Genomic DNA, 21,194 nt, shown 5'->3' with positions numbered 1-21,194 from the left:
TCCCACACAGCAAATGGCTCATCGCTCAGCTTAGAAGGCTAGATCAAATCTAAGACCCGCAACAATACCCACCTATTCTATTTCAGCTTGACCAACGACGTGCGACCCCAGCCACCGCCTGTTTTGCGGGCCGCGGCGGACGGGCCCCATGAAAGCTGGCAACGAGCTCCCGAAAACAAAACACCATCAAAACATCACACTCAAGAACCCCATCGACCAATCTCGCAACGCTGGTAGACCGTAAACCGGCGCAATGCAGCGAGACAATCGCTCTCGGGACCCCGAGGGATCTCGCCGCCGGTGGTACGAGTCTCGCGACCGCGATCCGAGAGATCAGCGAGATTCGCGTCAGCAATCATCGCAGCCATCGCAACAACAATCACAACAAACCCAACAACCCATCCCGCAAATGTATCAACAACACTCTCAGCAACGAGCATATGACCCTCAACGTTATGAACAGTCCCCTATGTATCAACAGTCACCGCAGTATTCGCAATTTCCACCACCTCCCCAGCAATATCAACAATCGCAACGCTACTCCAGCGCGCCGCCTCAGCCGGTGCCGGGATATAATAACCCTTATCAACAACCACAGAATAATTCACAACGACCTCAGACACCTTCAAGTGTTTTTTCGTCCGCAAGTGACACATCGACATCACTACTAGATATCTCGCGATACAAGGACACGAAACAGTTTGGTGGTGTTTTTGGCACATTTTTTAAGGCGCCTTCGGACCGGGTCAAACAGCGTCTCCACAGAAAGAAGAAACAGAAGCGTCGCGTGCTTTACTTTGGCAACTCATCATCATCTTCTGTGAACTCTGACCTAGCCTACGGACAGGGATACGTCCGGCAACCAAAAAGCCGTACACTGAGCCCCCGAAGCCAAAGCCGTGCCTCTGGCCAAGGCTATGCCTTTTCTCCAGGTCATGGACCGAGTCAAGAACATCGGCGGCGCAGTTCAGGGGGCTCTGATCGTGCATCGCGACCCACGCCTCGGAAGAAGACCGCCGATGAAGAGATAATGGCCCTTGGCCAGCAACTCTCTGACTTAGCGCGGCGGTCCAAGGAAGACGAGCAACGCCTATCCAGCCGAGGATCAGGTAAGGGTAAGGCGGCTGCTCTGGGACTTGCAGCCGGCGCCGCTATGGCATCTAGTTATGGCCGGCAGAAACACGGCTCACGGGGGTTGGGTAGCTCAAAGCAACGCGTCGACACTTCGGATGATGACTCAGACTGGGAGGATGCCTCTGACAATGAGTCGTCTAGTAGTGATGACGCTGGCTCAGCCGCTGACTCAGAACTTGCATATGGCATAGTCGGCGAATCTATCAAGCCCGCAGCCGGTGCCGCAGCGGCTGCAGGAACCGCAGTAGCCACAACCGCTATGGCTAGCTCTAGAAAGCCCTCAGGTCAAAGCCTGGTGTTTGACCCTCGGCGATATGGAGACCGGGGTTCTATCGTTGACCCTCGCCTCTTTGGCCCCTACAACTCTCTTCGAGGCTCAATTAATACTCCATGTGGCTTCCAGGATGAAGAACAGGCTGCTGCATACCGTCGTGATTCTGCTAGCCTAGAAACTGGTGGACCAATTCAGATGCGAGATGTGTATCCCGTCCGCATCTCTGATCCCTACCGATTCGACAGAGGCCAGTTCCCAACGTCCGATAAGCGCCAGGACTCGTCGACTCGACCCGCACCGGTTCCCCTGCAACAGCCAGTTCCCAAGCAGGCGGTTTCATCAAAAGTTTATAATGCCGAAAAATTTGATGACATAAACCGCAGGGAACCCCGGCAGCGCAAATCCGAGCAGCCCGATGGAAAGAGCTGGGCAGGAGTTGCTACGACAGGTCTCGCAGCAGTAGCGGTCGGTACGGCTGTGGCATCTTCAGCATCCTCGCGAAAGGACAATTCTGAGAATCGTGATGGGAGGAAGCATGATCGTGCTGACCGAGACCGCCGTGAGCAAAAGCGCATCGACCTAGAGCGCCAGAAAGCCCTAGAAGCAGAGGAGCAGAAACTCAAAGAGCTAGAGCATCAAAAGGCCCAAGAGCTGGAACGGCAAAAAGTCCAAGATTCAGAACGTCAGAGGCTCGACCTGGAACAACGCCTAGCCCACCATACCCAGCGACATGAAACATTGGAGGACGAGCGTGAACGAAATGTGAAATGGGAGCGTGACTACCGTGGATCGGATCCCGAGCCTATCTTTCCCAAGTATAATGACGAGCGAAAATCTTCACGACGATATGATCATGATGATACCCCCACGGATAGGATGGAGAAGAAGAATGTTGGTGTTGTAGATGTGCCTCAAAGGGATCAGGGCGGAGTTGAAGCATTCCTCATTGAGTCGGGGCCGGATTTTAAAGTGTTGCGTGAACCTGTTGTCCAAGCTGACAACAGCGAGCGTGATGCGACTCAAGATGGCCGTGACCTTCCTCTACCTGTCGGTGCTGGCCATCGCCCTCCAAGCGACTCAACTCAACCTGTGCATGAGACCATTGATCCCTTCCAGTACCAAGTTGCGGACGATGCGTTTACTGTGTCTCAAAGAACAACACCTGGGCGCCCCCTTACACCTAATGTTGTCACCATTGAGCGCGAGCCTAATTTTGACGACTCGCCGCCAAGTTCTTCAGCAGTCGACGCTCGGTTAAGCCGACGAGACTCGTTTGAGATTGAGCGTATGGTTGACGAGTACCGTCGGGAGACTCACGATCCACCACAACGTCGCGATACTCAAGCCAGTCATGAGTTCGCAGAGGACGAGCGAAAGGCCAGATCTATTCTTGATGAGGCCAAACATGCCACAATTCCTGTTGCAGCTGCCGCAATAGCATCCGCCGTTGCAGTCGAACTTGAGCGGTCTCAAGAGCATGGACAACATCACTATCCAAACAATAGGTCTCAAGATAGCTCAAGAGGTCGTAAAGATACTGTGCAGGAGGAGGCTGACAGGTTCTATCGTGAGGCCTGCATCGCCCGAAAAATTGCTTCCGACGAACTTCGATCTCGAAGTGCATCCCCTGAGCGATCTGTCGTCGACAAGTGGCAAGAAGATAAGAATGATCCATTCACAATTGTCACACCGCCGATCATGGAGGACAAGCACCCGGATAACAACATTTTTGATGGACCAGATGCAGATGTGAAGATTGATAACAAGATATACCCCCGAGAAGAACGCCATTTCCGAAACCTGAGTGACAATTCTTCTGCTCTTGTCCTGAGGTCAAGAGATCCTTCACGAGAGCGTCCCGTCCTCAATCTGATATATCCTACTCCTGCCACAAGTCGCCAACACACGCCAGCTCCTCAAGCACAAGGTGTAAGGCAGGCGGATGATGAGGAACCCACACATGACGATGTCAGCATTGGACCTAAGGGTGAGATCATCTCTGCTAGCGAACTCGTGTCTGTTCCCAAATCTGTCAGCTGGGGTGAGAACGAGACGAAGAGCTTTGAAGTAGACACACCAGAGAACCGAAGTGATTCCGACAATTACTTCCCTACTGATAAATCGACCGACAAGCCTAGGCCGAAGCTAAACAAGGCCAGTCGCTGGGGTATTCTTGCCGCGGCACTGGCTGGTAGCAGTGCCGAGCCACACAGCGAACCTGATTTCGTAGTGTCATCCAAAACCTCAGATATCCCTAGAAGCTTTCCGGATGAAGCAAGCAAGGATGTCCCTGTTCACCGGGTTGAAGACGTTTTCGGTGACGACACGATGCACGAACCTCCCATCCCTGGACCTAAACCTCCAAGCCCACATCCTCAACAGATGCCTGGCGGCTTTACAGACGACTTTGAGTTTGCTGCTACTCTTGCTGCGGGCCTGAAGGATACTGGCTTCAACCCCGACATTGTCATTGATGACCCCTCTTACAGTCGGCGTGATTCTCCCCCAGGTGTCCAAGAGGCAAACGGTGATTCTCATGGCAGCACAAATGGCAATTCCTGGTACAAGCGACCTTCCGCTGAGGCTATTCCCGAGCCCAGAAATGATAACATCCCAAAACTTCTCCCCGAACAAGGGTTTGTTCTCGGAGAAGTTGAGACCCCTCAGGAAACGCCTTTCATTCGTCATGAAGGCGAACGCGGCATCAAGCCCGAGTCGCTAAAACCCGAAGACGTGCCACTTCCTCAAGACAGCTCTGAAACTTCGAAGTCGAGCAAGCGAGAATCACGCAAGCGAGACAAGTCCAATGTTGTCGTTGTTCAGAATGATGGAAAGATTGAGAGCATCAAAGCGGAGCCGTCACCTTCAAGGGAAGTCGTTGAAGAGGTATGGGAAGATACCACGCGCAAGAGAGGGAAGAAGGATCGTAAGGGTCGCGATTCCGATGATATGAGCCCAAGTATTTCTTCTACCAATCACTACGCAAGTGACGCACCAGTCAGAGACACCAGATCTGAGCATGAATCTGAACCAAGGAATAACCTTTCAGAATACGATCGCATCCAGAGCTTCAACGCCGCGGATATCGCCAAGGTGGCTGTGCCAGCTCTCGCCTTGGGTGCGCTTGCGTCCTCAAGTTCAAGAAAAACACCCATCCATGACGTTCGCTCTGAAGACGAGCAAGACGCTCCCGGGAAGTCGCACATGCCTTGGAATCACGACGATTACTACTATGGTGACGACAGATCTCGCGTCTCCGCCCCTGTGAAGCCTTCGCACCATCGCCATTCATCTCGAGACATGTCGTCCCGAGACGTTCGTTCAGACGATGAGCGAGAAGATCACAGGCGTTCAAGCAAACACAGGAAGGACCGCGATGCTCGCGACGATACCAGACATCGAGATTCCTCTACACTGGACCCCACTGATCGACGGTCTGCAAGACGAGGAGCATCTCGAGATCGTTCAAGAGATCATAGGTCTAGAGAAAGGTCCAGAGATAGGTCACGTGATAGAACAAGAGATCGTTCAAGAGATCATAGGTCTAGAGAAAGGTCCAGAGACAGGTCACGGGATAGAACAAGAGATCGATCCCGAGATCGATCTCACCACAGAAGGCCTGATGACGATGAGCGGCCAAAAAGATCGAAGCGCCACACCTACAGCAATGACTCCCCAACTCGGTCATTAGCTGCCTCCGAAATCTCTGTTGGTAGTTCAAGCAGCAAGAGAAGCAAGAGGTCGAAACGAAGGAGTGGAGCCGATGAGGATTTCGACGATAGCACAGAGAGCCCATCGGATCGAAGACGTGACTTCTTCGACGACCGAGATGTTAGCTCTGTTGTATCTGAGTCACGTGGAGATGACCGTCGGCGCGAGAGTGGACATAGACGCAAGTCTTCGCGTTACGATGATGATGATGACGCGAAATCAGTTGCATCCATGCCTGGCTCATCTCGCCGGGACAAGGAGTACAAAGAACGCAGAACCCCGGAGAAGCGACCAAGCAACAGTGTTCTTTCTAGCCTCTTCAAATCACGCAAGGATAAGAAGGATTCTTTTTTAGATAATGCCGGCACCCTTGGCGCGGGTGTCGGCTTAGCGAGTGCAGCGGCCATTGTTGCGTCTGATGCTGCTCGTTCCAACGCCGCTGAGACCTCATCGGATCACGAGAATTCTGTCTCTCGTGATGGCCGGCCTCGTGCGCGCAGCTTCGAACTGGTTGACCCCGAAGTCGTGCCCCGCGTTATCAAACCAGCCATTGACCCTCAATATGGCGACCTCCTTCCTCTACCTCCCAGCGAACCAACTAGCCCTTCTTCTGGTCCGGAGGAACTACCCCCTCTTCCCGACAGCAGGCCTGACACACCCCCAGAGGAGCGTATCATTCGGCGAGATTCACGTACCCATCAGCGACGTCGTAGCGTTTTTGACACGCCCACAAAATCACCCAGCCGAACTGCTGTTCCTATCGCCCTTCGTTTGGGCAATAGGTCAAACCCCGCCTCTCCTGTTAGCTTCAAGGCGTCCCCTGCCAGTTCCCCTGTAACATCTCATTCGGATGCCGTGGTCATGTCAAGGCGAGCAGCTCGGCCAACATCCTGGGACAACAGTCGGGAAATCATGCCCCTGTATCTTCTTGAACACTCACGACACCAACAACCAACTACTGGCTCAGTGCTGCCTGCGCTCCCACCGAGTGAACCTAGCGAGACTTCTGCAAGGAACTCACCTGAATCCGAGTTCCTCAAACATAGTGACGATTATTTCGGCTCTGGTCTTGATATTACCGGCCCTGATCTTCGTGTTGATACTGAGCTATCGGAGCAGCATCCTAAGGACTCTGTCGCAGGATCTCAGGAAACAACGCCTCGCGCGGAGTTTATGCCTATGCTCCCGGGCCCTCTCTCCCCTGGCAGTGCCAGAGAGCATGAAAAGGAACCGACGACCTATCTCCCGATGTCTGCGGAAGTCACCAGCAAGGAAACGGAAACCGGTGTCTCTGCTGCACCGTTGCCCTTTGAGGCTTCTGCTATAGCTGTTCCTACAGCCTTAGCTTCTCATAGTCTCTTGGAAGGCCAGCAACGAACTCACTTACCTGCAGACAAACCAGATGACCTTACTTCTGCTGATGAACATCTCTTGGACGCTCTTGGGGGTCGCACAGAGCAAAAGTCACCAGGAGAAGCTGTTTTCGAGTCTGTCGCTGAGCCTGCCGCTAAGCCCGCTGCTGAGCCCGCTGTTGAGCCCGCTGTTGAGCCTATCAATGAAGCCACGAGTGAGATTGCGCCTAGTTATTCTACAACTTCCGCCGAGGTTGCTACATTCAAGCAGCCTGTAACTCCCGAAAAAGATGAAACCGCTGGTGCGAATGCCGAAGTCCTCGAGCCTATTCTAGCAGACTTTTTGGTAGAGGATAGCACTGGAGGACTCGCAGTTGGGTCCGCAGTTGAGGATGTCACAGCCCTGTCTCCAGAACTTTCGACACAAGCAATTGAGGAAGCCGGCCCTGAGATAACTGAGCCTTTCAATGGCCAGAACGGCAAAACTGCTATCGACCCTACTGATGAAAGCACTGAAATCACCAGAGCGCCGGACAGCACATTTGTCCCGGATTCCATTGTTGAAGCAGTTTCAGTAAGTGATTCCACTACAAAGTCCACCGCCCAGCCTATGGAAGAAAAGGAAACTAGTGATGCTCCTCGCCACATCAATACCGGGACAACCAACCGTATTGCCGAGCCTCAATCAATATCAGCTGTTGTTATCCATACGGACCCTGCTACTCAAGACTCGCAAACACCGTTCGTCGAGCCTGGGGACGCCGTTGCCCAGCGTCCAGAAAATGAGATTACCACCGATGAGTGGTCAACCATGAACGCAAAGGATAGGAAAAACATAAAGAAGAAGCTTAAGAAGAAGGGCCTTGAGCTCATCGTTCAAGACTCATTCAACGTTCCTGTCCCCGCTGCTAGCCAGGATGACAATGCCGTCCTAGGCGACGAGGGTGTCGTAGTGAATGAAGCTTCTGAAACAAAACCGGCTATGGTTGAACTCGAACCCACCCAATCTACACCTCAATCCTCTCAGGATCCTTCTACCGTCCCTTTCGCCACTGAAACCGCGAAGCTCCAAGAGCTTGAGGTCTCACATGAGGAAAAGCATAAGATCGCACAGTCTGAAGAGGCTCAGGAAGTCGTTGAGCAAAATAAGCCAGTTGATTCGAACTTATTGGCGGACCGGGAAGCGGAAGAGTCCTCAAGAGGGCTCGATAACGCCACCGAATCTGTGGTACCACTAATAGAGCCTGAGCCCGTAATCGAATCTTCTGCCAATGCTCAAACTACCGCGGAATCGACCTCCATCACTGCTTCACCTATCGCAGAAACAGCCCTTGAAGAGCAACTGGTGTCTGCATCCGAGAGCAAGAAGAAAAAGAAGGAGAGCAAGATGCAGCAGCCATTTGAAGAGGAAGCAATTTCTGTAGAGCCAACAGTCACCGAGGTTGAAGGCACAGGTCTAGCTGAAATTCCTGAAGCTGAAAAAGATGCGTTTGATGCTTGGACGGAGCCAGTCGCGCCTATTGAACACTCTGCTGAATCATTTGAAAAAGTTGCCCATGGTGACTCAGGTTCTATGGCGGAACCACTTCCAGAGGTCACTGTTGAGCCTGTCGATGCAGATGCATTCGATGCCTGGGCCCAACCAGATACCAAGGCTCAAAGTGTAGATGCTCTAGAGAAGACACCGGATAAATCTACAGAAACCTTCAACCCGGCTTCCGAATCGCCCATAGTATTAACACAGGATGACAGCGCCGCTACGCCCAAGTCAAAGAAGAAGAAAAAGAAGAAGAAGGGCGCCAGAGCCGATGATGAGCTAGTGGCAGAGAAACAAGAGATACCTCAAATAGAGGAGCCTCTTCAAGCTGAGTACGCTGGGCGCAATGAAGCGGTTGAGGGTATCAACAGAAGCTCGATGGAAGAGCCGCCAGTTGTGGTAGCTGAGCCCACCGATGTTACTCAAGACAACGAGGCCTCGGACACACAGCTTGTTTTGTCATCAAAGGATACTGATCAAGTTCCCGATCGTGGAAAGACTTCTCCGGTTGAGGCTCCCGAGGCTGATGACCCTGAGTCCAAAGATGATGTCGACTATCATGCGACCGCTCGTGATTCCCAGACTTCCGCCAAAGATGCACGGAAAGACAGACAAAGTCAAGGATACTTCCCATCAGCTCTTCGGGCACTCCCCTCTACGGCTGGAATTTCCGCTTTCAAGAGGATGTGGGGATTCCGGGACCAAGCGCAGACACAAAATAAATCGAGTGAACCTGAACCTGATGCTCAGACCCAGCCTGTTGCAGTAAGTGCTGATGAGTCAGCGACAACAGGCACCAGGTCTGATATTATTACACCGAAACTTGATCATGACGCTCCCAGAGATAAAAAGACTACTAGCTTAAGAGCTGGAAACCCAGAAGTTGCCGATGTTGAGCCAGACCTTTCCGTTGCTGATACCGCTCCCGATACGCATGCCAACAAAGCGGGTCGCACCATATTATTGGAGCCCCAGATTTCTGAACCACTCTTCTCGCAAGGAGATGCGCCGGCAGACGAGTCTCAAGGAACTTCTTATGGACTGGATTCTTCCCAAGTTGACGAATCAGTCAAGGCTACAGGGGATGCTAACCGTGACATCCTTGCCGAGGATGAAGTGACTACCACCACGGACAGACAACTCACCGAGACAGTCCCGATCTCAGCTGTTGAGGAGGACTCCGCCGAAACGTTACAAGATAATGTCATAGGTCATCCGGCAACAAACGTGGTGGAGGCAACCGCTTCTACTGAAATCAAGTCTGACGAAATCAAACAAGAGGATTCCTCGACGATAACTATGGCTGATAATGTTAAGCCCCCAGTACATGAATCTACTGAGGCTACGTACAAGCATTCAACAATAGCAGATCAGGCTGATCTTGGTCAGCTTATCAAAGAAGAGCCTATTGTTCCAGTCGAGGATGAGGATGTGAGGCTTGTGGAAGCAGGCTCAGAATTGAGCACAAAGCCCGTTGAAGCCAGCACTGAAGAAGTGATCAAAGAAGATGTCAGCAAGACAACTGGCGGAGAGAGTGTGAAGTCGAGTGTGGAAGCAATTGGCGAAACAACCGAGGCTGACGCAACGGCATTGAAGAAGAAGGCCAAGAAAAACAAGAAGAAAAAGAAGAACCAACCTAGCCAGGATGAGGCTCCCGAGAAAGAGACAAAAGACACTAATACGCACGTTGAAATCAGCCAGGATGTATCAGGTGCCGAAACAGCAGTAGTGTCTGCCAGAAAGAATCTTGATATTCTGGTGCCAGATCCCATGGCTGAATCTTCTGACTCTATTGTTGAAAATGCTTTCCCCGACCAGAAGCCTGATGATGAGTCGACACATGGCGTACTGGACGAATCAGGAGTTAAGGACCAACCACAGCTTGACGATAGGCCAGCTGAGAACCAATCGCAACAGCAATCATCCTTGGATACTGCTTCAGTGGGACCGCAGACCAGCGAGCGGTTGCAGACTAGTGATCAGTTGTCTAAGCATGGGCCCAAGGAAAGGCTGCCAAGTGACGCTGAGCCGGCTGAACCTGGAATCGAAGAACGATCACAGATTGTTGACCACTCAGCCGAGCATCACGTTCCAGATCAATCTGGGATCGAAAAAGAGCCAGTTGAGCCTAAAGTCGAAGGAATGGCGCACATCAGTGATGAACCAACTAAATCCGAGCTGAAAGAACAGCTCCAAGCCGATGGCCAGCTATCTCAGCCTGAAGCTGAAGAACAGCCCCAAATCGGTGATGAATCGTCCGAAGTTGTCTTCAAGGAACGATCGCAGACCGATCTCCCAATAGGGCCCGATACCGAAGAACAGACACCCGCATTTGGCAACTCAACTGTTCTTGGGATCAGGGATGAACCACAAACAGCAGACGTGTCAGCTGGGCCCGAAACAAGAAGCGAAACACAGAGTGAGAAGCCAGTGAATGAACATTCACTAGATGAGCTACCACTAGCTACAGATGATGCTTCCCTTCAACTTCCTCTTGAGGAAGCCCTGCCTCCAAGGAGACCAGATGCTCATCCTCTGGGAGTGGAAGCTGCCAAGGAAGAACCCTCTCTCGCAGTTGGGAACTTGGAGGCGGAGAGCGAGAAGGCAGAGATCGAAGCTCTCCTCGAGAAGAGAGTGAGGAGGAAAGGGCGACTTTTGAAGAAGGATCAAGTACGTCTTGCTGCTCTTGAAGAGAGTGCCGCTCAAAGGTTAGCGGCATCAGTCGTCCCTGAAGTCCGAGAGCCAGTTTCCGAGAAACCGGTGGACATCAGCAATACTGAAGGTTTCCAACAAGAGTCTGAAACAATCGACACATCAAAGAAGGCTGAGGGCACTCTGGATGATGATAAACAACATTCAAGTGAGGAAGTGCCTACCACCACGCCTCCTGATGTCGTTGAAGTCCGTGCCAGCGAAGTTTCGACTGAAAGCGAGGCTCGAGATTTTGGACAACCGACCGAGACCACCGAGGCGGCAATGGCCCTGCCGGCCGTAGAAGGGACCGAGGAAAACATTGATGTTATTGACACGGCTGTGACTACTGAGCCTCAAGATGCTATAGAAGCTCCTGAAGGCAACACTTCAGAGCTGGCGAGCACTAAGAAGTCAAAGAAAAAGAAGAAGAAGAAATCAATATCTGTTGTTGAGAACGAGGAAGGTCAAGGTGCAGCAACACAGAACAGCGAACCGCCTGTCATAGCATCCGAGCCCTTGCGCCTCGATGAATCTACAGCCAGCCTCAACGAAGTACAGGTTGCTGAGCTAGTTGCCCAGGAGGTGTCGAATGAAGTGCGATCAGAGGATGCCGAACAGCCTGACATACCTCCTGTGAATCACCCCTTGGAGCTTGCAAATGAGAGTACGGCCATTGAGGGCGACCCTGAAGCAAATTCGGCTGCTATTGTGGAAGAGGCCGAGCTAGAGACACCACCCGATAAGAAGAGCAAGAAAAAGAAGAAAAAGAAGAAGACTGCTTCTTCTGACGAGCCGGAGAAGCAGACTGAAGCCGAAACCACACTCCAAGAACCTCCCGAGTCAACTTCCAAAGACTTGATCTCTGATACAGCCAAGGACTCCGCTTCGCAAGAAGCAAAGTCCGACGTTGCCCAGACTGCAGAATCAAGTGGTATTGAACTTACAGAAACGCCTGTCCATCAAGATGAGCCGTCGCCTCCCATGGAGTCGGAAGTGATAAACACTGTCGAGACTACCCCAATAGATGAAGAGCAGACACAGCCAGCTGATGCCAAGACCACCGTAGAAACCCCTTCTGTCCAGGAACCAACACCAGCCACCGACAAACCTGATATTGTAGCACCCGATGAGCCTCCCTCCGAAAGTCCTCCCGAAGTCGAGGAACCCGATTCACCGGCGAAACTGTCAAAGAAGGACAAGAAGAAGAAGAAAAAGGCCGAAAAGAGGAAAGCTGCTCTTGAAGAAACCCAGGAAACTGAAGCTGAGGCTGGCCTTGCTACCTCTTCTCAGGATGCTAGCGTTTCGGTCGATACTGGAATCAATGTCCCAGCCGAAAATCCTCAAGCCGCGCACGATGAGACCCCTAAGCAGACCGATGAAAACGAGACACTTGACAGAGCCGTTCCTTTGGAGGATAAAATGACTCCTCCAGTCGACCATATCAATGTACCAGATACCGGTAATTCTGGAGAGCTTCCAAGCGAAGAACCAGCTGGTCCTGAAGACGAGCGGGGTGGGTTAAGCCTCAGTCAATCCCAGACCGACCGAAAGAAGAAGGCTAAAGACAACGATTTTGAAATCCTGCAGGACCCCGAGACCAACCGTCCAACGGAGCCGGAGATGATTCCGGATCCGGAAAAGCAGGACGCCGCCGCCGCCGCCGTGGATAAGGCACAGAGCCAAGGATCTACGGAGGGTGCAAAACGGGAGGAGGATACGAGCATAGCTGGCGATCTTGACGCCTATTTCGGGTCTGGGACGAAGCTGGAGCCAGAATCGGAACCGGGACAGGAACTAGGAGACAATAAGGAATTTGCAGGCTTGTCAAAAAAACAGATCAAGAAGTTGAAGAAAGTCAAGGCTCTGGCTGCCTTGGATTCCTCGCCCAAAACACAGACGCCCAAGGAAACCGGTGCCTCTTCAGAGGCACTATCGGAACCATCGGCTGAAACTGGATTGGAATCTGAACTAAAGCCCCAGGTTCAATCTGAACCTGTTGCTCCAAGCTCTACCGAGGCAGATCCAGAGCCTGACTTTAAGAATGAGAAAGAAGGACTCCCGGAGATCGAGGAGATTGTACCTATAATTGAGCCCGTCATTGAAGCTGAATCTGAGTCCAAAAATGAGACTCAATCTCTGGACAACACCAATATTCACTCTCCGACTGGACAAGCCATTGCCAAGCCTGAAGCTGATGCCGCCATTCAGGGATCCCAACTTGAATCTGAGCAGACAGCCCCTGGACAAGATGCCATTGTTCCTGTGCCGGAGGTTGATCCTGAGGATCAAGTCGCTAATCTTGGTAAAGGCCCAATTACTAACAGTGCAATGGAGCAGAAGAGCGTGGTGGGAATCGATGCCTCATTAGGTTCTTGGGTTGGGCCGAGACAGACACTCAAAGATTGTGTTGATACGATTGAGGTCTGTGGTTCAAAATTTGAGGCGGGAAAAAAGGCCGATGTCGCAACCAAGCCGAATTTCACGGCAAAGCTCATCCAAGATCCTCCGCCCTCTTTCGAAATGAAGAATGATACGACAGACAGCACACGTGTCAGCCTATCTGAGGAAGCTGCTGCTTCCACGGTGCTCGAATCTCCTTCGTCAAATGAGCATGTATTGACAGACGCGCCTGTCGGATCTGAGGATGAAATTGCACCAGGACAAGCGACTGATAATAATATCCAGTCTATACAACAGCTTCCTGGAGCTTCTGCAAACTCCTATTCGGACCTCGATTCCGTCGGCGAAAACACTGATGCTCTATATGGTCTCAAAGAAGGCGAAGCAGATCATACCCGGGAACTCGGTGTCACAAACACAGCTGCTTCTGCTACCGTTGCCTCTGATATCTTCACGTCCTTACCACAGCAGATTGCAACGAAGGCAGCTGAACAACCCCCCCTGGACATAGAGTCTTTCGAGGATCGCCCGCCACCGCCGGACACCACTGAACAAGCGTCTGAGTGTCTGGAAAATCCTGACATTCCCGCCCGGCCCAAGTGGCCAAACTCAACCTCTCAACAGGCTCATGAACAGTCGCAAACTCCACCTATCTCGCTCACCGTTCAAGCGATTACTGATGCATCCAGTTCAGAGATAGCACCTACAGCTACTTCTGTTTTTTTAGAGAATTCAGCAGACCCTGATCATGGCATGACTGAGGCCCCCGAAAGTTTGTCCGCAGCGGAGAAAAAGATGTCGAAGAAAAAGAAAAAGAACAAGAACAAGAACAAGCAGGAGGCCCTCCATGAAGATGTCGATCAGGTGGAGGAGCCAAGCAAACCCGCAGATGTCGATATCGCTCCAAACCTCGAAGTCGTTCATGAATTGATAACACCTGGGAATCCCCCGGCAGACTTGGTAATTAGTGCTGCATCCACGTCCGACCCAAGGGCAGGCTTGGGAGTATCTGATCACCCTGTGTCTGTCGCAGATTTCCAATCAACGATCCCTCTTCAGATTGCTGCCGACATAGAAAATGAGGAACAAGATCAATTTACGAAGGAGAGCACCACAAAAGCCTCTTCCGAATCTCATCAGGAAGATCCTTCTTCTGAACCATCTCATGAGCTTGCCATTTCTCATCGTGCACTCAAAGCAATGGACGGTGTAGGCGTCCAAGATTCCGAACTCAATGAGGCCGATGAGAACCAAGTGGCCGAGGGTCTTGCGACGGCGCATCCACGGTCTCGACCAATACCAGCGTCGATTTCGCCTGATTCTCCAAACCAGGTGATGGACATCACAGGCGATGAACATCTTCGTTCCTCAGGCGTTCAGCAAGCTGAGAATGAGTTTACCGTCGAGGAGTGGGAGGCCTTTTCTTCCAAGGACAGGAAGAAGATGAAAAAGAAGCTTAGAAAGATAGGTCTCGACCCAATCATTCAGTCTTCTTTCGAACCGACTCATTCAACTGGCAAACCTCTGCCCGAACCTGCTTCCGAAACTAGCCCTCCTATATCTCAATTCGGACCAGTCAGTGGCAGTAGTGGAGCACAACTTGCGGAAGACCCGGAGGCGTCAAGGACATCTGCCAGTAAAGAACATACTGGGAAGAAAACGACCTTCGAGGTTCGCAATGATGGCATCCACGAGGGCATTCTCGCAGACGCAGTACTTGCACCTGAGACGCGATCAATCCGCGAGACTGAATCAGATCAACATAAGCCGCTGAATGACGATACTGGACCTTCTCCTCTACAGGAAACTAAGAGGGAACCGAGCAACGACACAAAGACGGACGATGAAATTCATACTTTGACCAAGACACCAACTATAGCAGAGACACCCGTATTTTCTGGAAAAGATCAACCGGAAGACGTTCATGGTTCTCTACTGCCTGAGATTGCAAACAAACAGGAGCCGGGAAGCGATGGCGTGCCAATTCCATCATCACCGCCACTGAGTAAGCCGAATCAAGAAATGAAGACAGAGCAGCCCACTAGCCAAGCACCACCAGATTTGGAGCACTCGTCCAGGTATACTCGAGAGATCCATGTGGGTCTTGACAGCGCTACATGTGCGGTAGAGATGCTGTCACAACATGGAACAGGAGAAGCCCACGATGAAATGGCACCAGTTCTAGCATCTGACCTGTTGCCAGAGGAGAGCAAGGAAACCGGGGAACACGATGAGCCTGCCCTTATTCCAGCCGAGAATTTCGTCAACAGCGATGAGTCAACCAATTCTACTAGGGCTGAGGCGGACCACGAAGCGTGCCTTCATTCTACTGAGCTTGCTCAAAAGCATCAAATTGACAGCAAGCCCTGGGACAACTATGGTACGGTTTCATTCGCCCCATCAACAGTTCACTCCCCAACCATGATCGGCCATCCAGCACCTGAAGTTCCACAAGAATCCCCCAAACAAGCGATGAGCCTTGATTCGGCTGAAGTCAGTAACGCTGATAATTCCGCTGGGGTTCCCAGGTCCCATTTGGACACAGAAGAAAACTCTAGCCTACGAGTCGTTCCTATCAAAGAGCCTGATGAAGCTATGCACACAGGCACCCTCACAAGCTTTAAGGACCTGGAGTTGTTCAAGTCAACGGAACCTCAGCACGATGTCACTGTGCGAGCAGCGACAGATACCCCTGATTCGAGAAAGAAAGCATTAGATGTTTCTCTCCTCGGTGCACAGACGGAGCTGTTCCACGAAGATCTTATCAGTATCAGGCCAGGTGATGAGAATGCCATACTTCCAGAGAAAGAACAGAAGAAGCAGCCGAAGCCGAATGCAGATACTACTCGTTTCGTACTAAGCGATGTCAACAAAAACTGTTCAGTCTTGGAAGATGCCCAAAGACCACAGGAATTTCAAAATCAGCCGAAGCTTGCTGATGCAATATTGAACGATCCTGATGGAACCCAGCCAGGAACCGGGCTTCCAACCACTGACCAGGCTAAGGTTGATAACAAAGCAGCACCAGTCAAGTCGGGTGATATCTTCCTGGGGCTAGAACCACCATACGGGGTAATGCCTATGACAGCCGCAACCGAGATCGGAAGTAATTGTCACCCCGCTGTGCCTGACGAATCAAACGTATCATCAAAGCAAGTTGAGGAAGTTACTCAGATGGAAGACTCAACTACGCCGCATTTTCAGAATGACAAGAATATAAAGATGGGCTACGCTTCCGAGACGTTAATCACAGAAGAGAAAGCTTCCCCAGAGCTAGCAGTCCGGAAGCGCATCGAGTTCCCCGGAGTTTCCGGCAGCAAATCGACTCTGGATGATACATATTCTGATGATAGGGCCCAAGTAGTTATGCCAAACCTCTCACTTGTGCCCGAGGCCTCGGGGGCCGACCAGGCACCGCGTCAGGCCATACAAGGAAAACAGCACCTCGAAATTCAACCCAGGGACGACCCTGTTGTTGACTCAATGATGGCCCAGAAGGAAGAAGCGAATACCCCCCTTCAAGATCTTGGGACTGGAAAACCCACTGTCAAAACTGCAAAAAGTTTACCGACATCGACAGCTAGATCCTCTGCTTTTGGCAAAGGCGGGCCGTCGCTGGTGCAGGTTGAGGCAAATGCATTTGCTGTGCCCTCACCAAGACAGCTCTTTGAACCTTCACCCGCTGCCACAGAAGATCCGTTTGTAAAGTTAGCCCCAAAGAAAACGAGGCAGAAGCAAACAGATCATGGATCTATTGAGGCAGCAAGAGAAGGGAATCAGGGTGTGCTGTCTACTCAAGCTATTTCTGGCCATCACGCCAACAATCACCTTCTCTCAGAACCAAATGCCCTGGCTTCCAAAGAGCTTGCGACAACGGAGGTGTTAGACGATCCACGGCCAATACTGGTCAAGACGGAAGATGGGAATAAAGAACAAACAGACAAGCAGCCACAGGACGGTGACGTAATCCTTACCGAGCCTTTTCAGTCCCAATTGGCAATCGAAGGTCAGCCAGATACAGCCGCTCAAGCTGCATCAGGTCCTGGAACAATTGATAACGCTCCTGCTCCGACAAACGATTGTTGCATAACCCCAGAACCCCCTGTGGCAGCTCCCACCCTGCGACATATCCCGGCAACTACACTTGTCCATGAGACAGTGGACGAAGATACGGAGATGACGCCAGCTTCTAAGAGTCATTCCACTAGGGCTTGGTCGGAGGAGACAAAATCGAGTGGATATGCACCCTCTAGAGGCATGGCCTCCGAAGAGACAAGCAGTGCCTCTAATGTGCCATCAAATTTGACAGCGACAGCGACAGAGCCGCCTAACATCAAATCTATTGACAAGTTTTTGAAGAAAGGAATGAAGAAAGCCCAGAAAGTAGGGTTGGGAGCGAGATCTGCTGGACCATCAGTCTCTTCGGAACATGCACCTTCCATTGATCGAGATGCCCAGTTCTCTTTTGCAAATGAGGCCACACAGCTGAAAGAGACTGGCAGATCATCATCACCACAAACCTTGGATGCGAAAGAGCGGAAGAGGGTCTTGAGAAAATCCGAGTCGACTTCCATATTTCCGAAAGGATCTCCTGATGCGAACCCACAAGCCTTAGAAGAACCTACGGATCAGCTTGTACGCTCCCCAGAAGCTACAGCCGCCATCTCGGACTTTCCGAAATATGAACCAGGCCTGCATAAATCCAGCAAGCCCAGTACATCGACTTTTGCTGGAATGATTGCAGCCACCGCCGCAACGTTCAGCTCTGCCATGTTTGGGGATTGGACAGAGGGCGACAAGAATAAAGGCGCAAGACAAGAAGAAAAGAAGCCCGAAAGCAGGGATGAGGCACTGGAAGAAGGGAATAAGGAATCGCAGAATGATGGGAAAGCAGCAACAAGAGACTCAAATGACACCAAGTTACATGCGAAAGATATTGACAAAAGGGTACAGGCAGAAACCCCAGCGCACCGAGAAGTTCAGGATGCGAGGAGGAAGATACCAGAAAAAGACCTCGCTAGTGGTAGTGCTGACCACAAGGAAAGGCATCATGACATTGCTACAGATGCTAAAGACAAGAGCGGACCAGCAGAGAGAAAACCAAAAGCTTCGAAAAAGACAAACAATGCCACATCGTCTGTTCACGAGACGTTGTTCGATGCGCCAGGAAAGAGTAGGCGCTCGGAGAGCTACGAGGGAACATCGGAAGTTCTTGACACATCAAAAGGTCCTTCAACAAACCCGAAGAAAGAGCACAATTCAACTTCGCGGCAATTATGTGCTGAAACTTCAGACACGATGGAAAGTCCGGTGCTTGGCAAAGGAGAATTGGAGCGATTGAGAAGCTCCCCTCAGCCTCTTCTTCGTCGTGGATCTGACGTTGAGGAGCCCAAGAGTGGTCTGTTACGAGAGGATAGCAAGATATTTGCACCACTGGTGGGATCGGAATCGGATATTAGTGATCTACGCCGATCGCCAAGCAGACTCTTAGAGCCAGTCCCAGAGGTTCCCGAGGCCGAAGTTGAGCCAGCCAAGGATGCGTTTTCAACACCAAAAGCCAAACGCGACAGCGCTCCTGTTGGCGACGCATCGAGCTTCCAGAGACGAAGTAGACGCTTGAGTGAAGAGGCACATCGTGACAGCGGATTCGGAGGGGATTTAGCAACTCTGAGGCGAAGCAAACCTGCTAGTCATGAGGCTTCACGCGACAGTGGAGTACATACCGAAGACTGGGCTGAAAGGGAAAATCAGATACAGCCAGTTGCAGACCGCGCGGTGTTGCAAACTCCCGATCCGCCGAGCGAGCGAAGACTTCGTCGATCTCCGCGAGGTACGCCGGTGTTGCGAGAGCCTGCAGCACCTGGACCAACACCGGAGCCAGAAAAAAAGAAACAATATGGGGCTCTAACTCCAGCTGGCACGGCAGTCGCCGCCGTTGCAGCGGGTGCGGGCTTAGCGGCAGCCCTACGAGGACCTGAGCTTTCAACACCAATTCCAATTCCGACTACGAGTCCCAACCCGTTTTCACCGTCAGTTTCTGGTCAGAGAAGTGCTTCAGACAATGCCACTCCTTCTCGTCGGTCAACACCTCGTCTCGAGGGTTCAGGGCGTCGAACTGTCTCTAACACCAGCCTCTCTCGTCGTCGGACCCCGGAGCCGCTTAGGTTGAGGCCTGAGAGCCCAGGCATCAACCGCTCGTCAGGCACCTCCACACCGCCGCTCCGCCGTGTTGACAAGCGAATGAGCAGTGATTTGCGGGCTCTTCGTCAACAAAACACTACCACCGCCGCACCCGTCAGTTCCACGCCTGTCGCAAATGAGGGTCGCGCCCGTGCCAAGGACATGGCCGACGTCTATGTAAGTCAATCAGTAACTTTTATTCTAATGTAATATGGCACTAACAACAACAAAGGATGGCTTTGGCGAGGGTCGCATCGGCTCACCCCGATCACCAACCCGACCACACAGCATGCGCCGCCGACAAAGCATGCAGGTCCTTGAACTCGAGAATAAGGTCGAGCAGCTAATGGCCGAGAACCGAATGCTCACCGATGCCCGCGCTATGGCTGAGACGAACCTCAGTCAACGAGCCGCCAGCAGTTTAGCCGATCGCGATGCCGAAATCGACAATCTCAAGCAATCATTACAATTTCTTCAGAACGAAGTCTCTAGACTTTCAGAAGTCAATGACGGTCTTGCAAGCGCCAACGCCGAGCTTGCAAGCAAAGACAATGGCCGTGTAACTGATCTTGAGAGTCGCAATGCCGCTGTCGCACGTGAGCTCGAGGAAGCTCGACGCGAAAAAGGCAACACTGAACAGTCTCTTGAGGCAAAGGACGCAGAAATTGCCGAGCTTCGCGCCAAACTTGATTCTGCTAAGGAGAAAATTCGTGACCTTCAGCGCCAGATTTTAGAAGCTAAGGCTGGCAACGATCACTTTCTTAACATCCGCGATGAGGATCATTTTGACCATCGTTGCCAACAACTTTGTTCCCATGTTCAGCAATGGGTGCTTCGGTTCTCTAAATTCTCTGATATGCGCGCCTGCCGCTTAACAAGCGAGATCAATGATGAGAAGACAATTGATCGACTCGATAACGCCGTACTTGATGGATCCGATGTCGACGTTTATCTCCGGGACCGGGTAAAGAGACGCGATATCTTCATGTCCATGACCATGAACATGGTTTGGGAATTTGTCTTCACTCGATATCTTTTTGGTATGGACAGAGAGCAGCGACAGAAGCTCAAGTCACTGGAGAAGCTGCTGACCGAAGTCGGCCCCATCGAAGCGGTACGCCAGTGGCGCGCCGTTACCTTGACTTTACTGGCGAAGCGCGAAAGTTTCAAGCGCCAACGTGATTTGGACACAGAGGCCGTTGTTCAGGCCATCCTCCAAACATTGTGTAAGATCCTTCCACCACCGTCGAACTTGGAAGATCAAATTCAATCTCAGCTACGGCGTGTCATGAGAGAGGCCGTTGGTCTCTCGATCGAGATGCGGACGCAAAAGGCTGAATATATGATGCTGCCGCCTTTGCGCCCTGAATACGACGCGGACGGTGAACTTACCGCGACAGTTCAGTTCAACGCATCAATGATGAACGAACGAAGCGGCAGCATCACAACCTCAAATGAAGACCTTGAGGCACAAGGTGCCATCGTTCGGGTTGTGCTTTTCCCCCTTGTCGTCAAAAAGGGGGATGATAATGGAAAAGGCGACGAAGAGATAGTGGTATGCCCTGCACAGGTTCTTGTGCCCCGCTCCAAGGGTCTGTTTGGTGGCGCAAGTGATGGTGGAAGCACTTCCATCGGCGCTCGGAGTCATATTAGTCTTGTGACTGAGACAATGGGTCCAACTGAAGTAGATTATGTAGATTAAGGGATACAGGATATGGGAAGATACCACTTGGGAAAAGGATATAGGCGGTGTTTTGGTCTTTGGGATCTGGGGACAATCGCATTACTAGCAAGGATTTCCTTTGTTTGTTTCTGGTCTGGATGAAGGGGAAAGGGCCTCACGTTTCCAGTTTTATGTTGATGTTTTATGTTGATGTTTTATGTTGATGTTTTGTGTTTTGCTTTTCGTGTC

General features: G+C 51.6%; 1 protein-coding gene across 1 annotated transcript; it reads left to right on the top strand.

Annotated features, from left to right (window-relative positions):
- Positions 1-253: 253 nt before the first annotated feature.
- FSUBG_10383 (uncharacterized protein) lies at positions 254-20,984 on the top strand (the record flags this gene model as incomplete). The annotated part of the gene is made up of 3 exons (XM_036674956.1): positions 254-4,842; positions 5,023-19,459; positions 19,515-20,984. The coding sequence occupies 3 exons, from the start codon at positions 254-256 to the stop codon at positions 20,982-20,984; spliced, it is 20,496 nt and encodes a 6,831-aa protein (XP_036534145.1).
- Between the last annotated feature and the right edge of the window lie 210 nt (positions 20,985-21,194).

This window comes from Fusarium subglutinans (genome assembly GCF_013396075.1).
Source record: "Fusarium subglutinans strain NRRL 66333 chromosome Unknown NRRL66333_c0000179, whole genome shotgun sequence".
Lineage (NCBI taxonomy): Eukaryota > Fungi > Ascomycota > Sordariomycetes > Hypocreales > Nectriaceae > Fusarium > Fusarium subglutinans.
The sequence above is the reverse complement of the archived record's forward strand: the minus strand, read 5'-3'. Positions and strand labels throughout refer to the sequence as shown.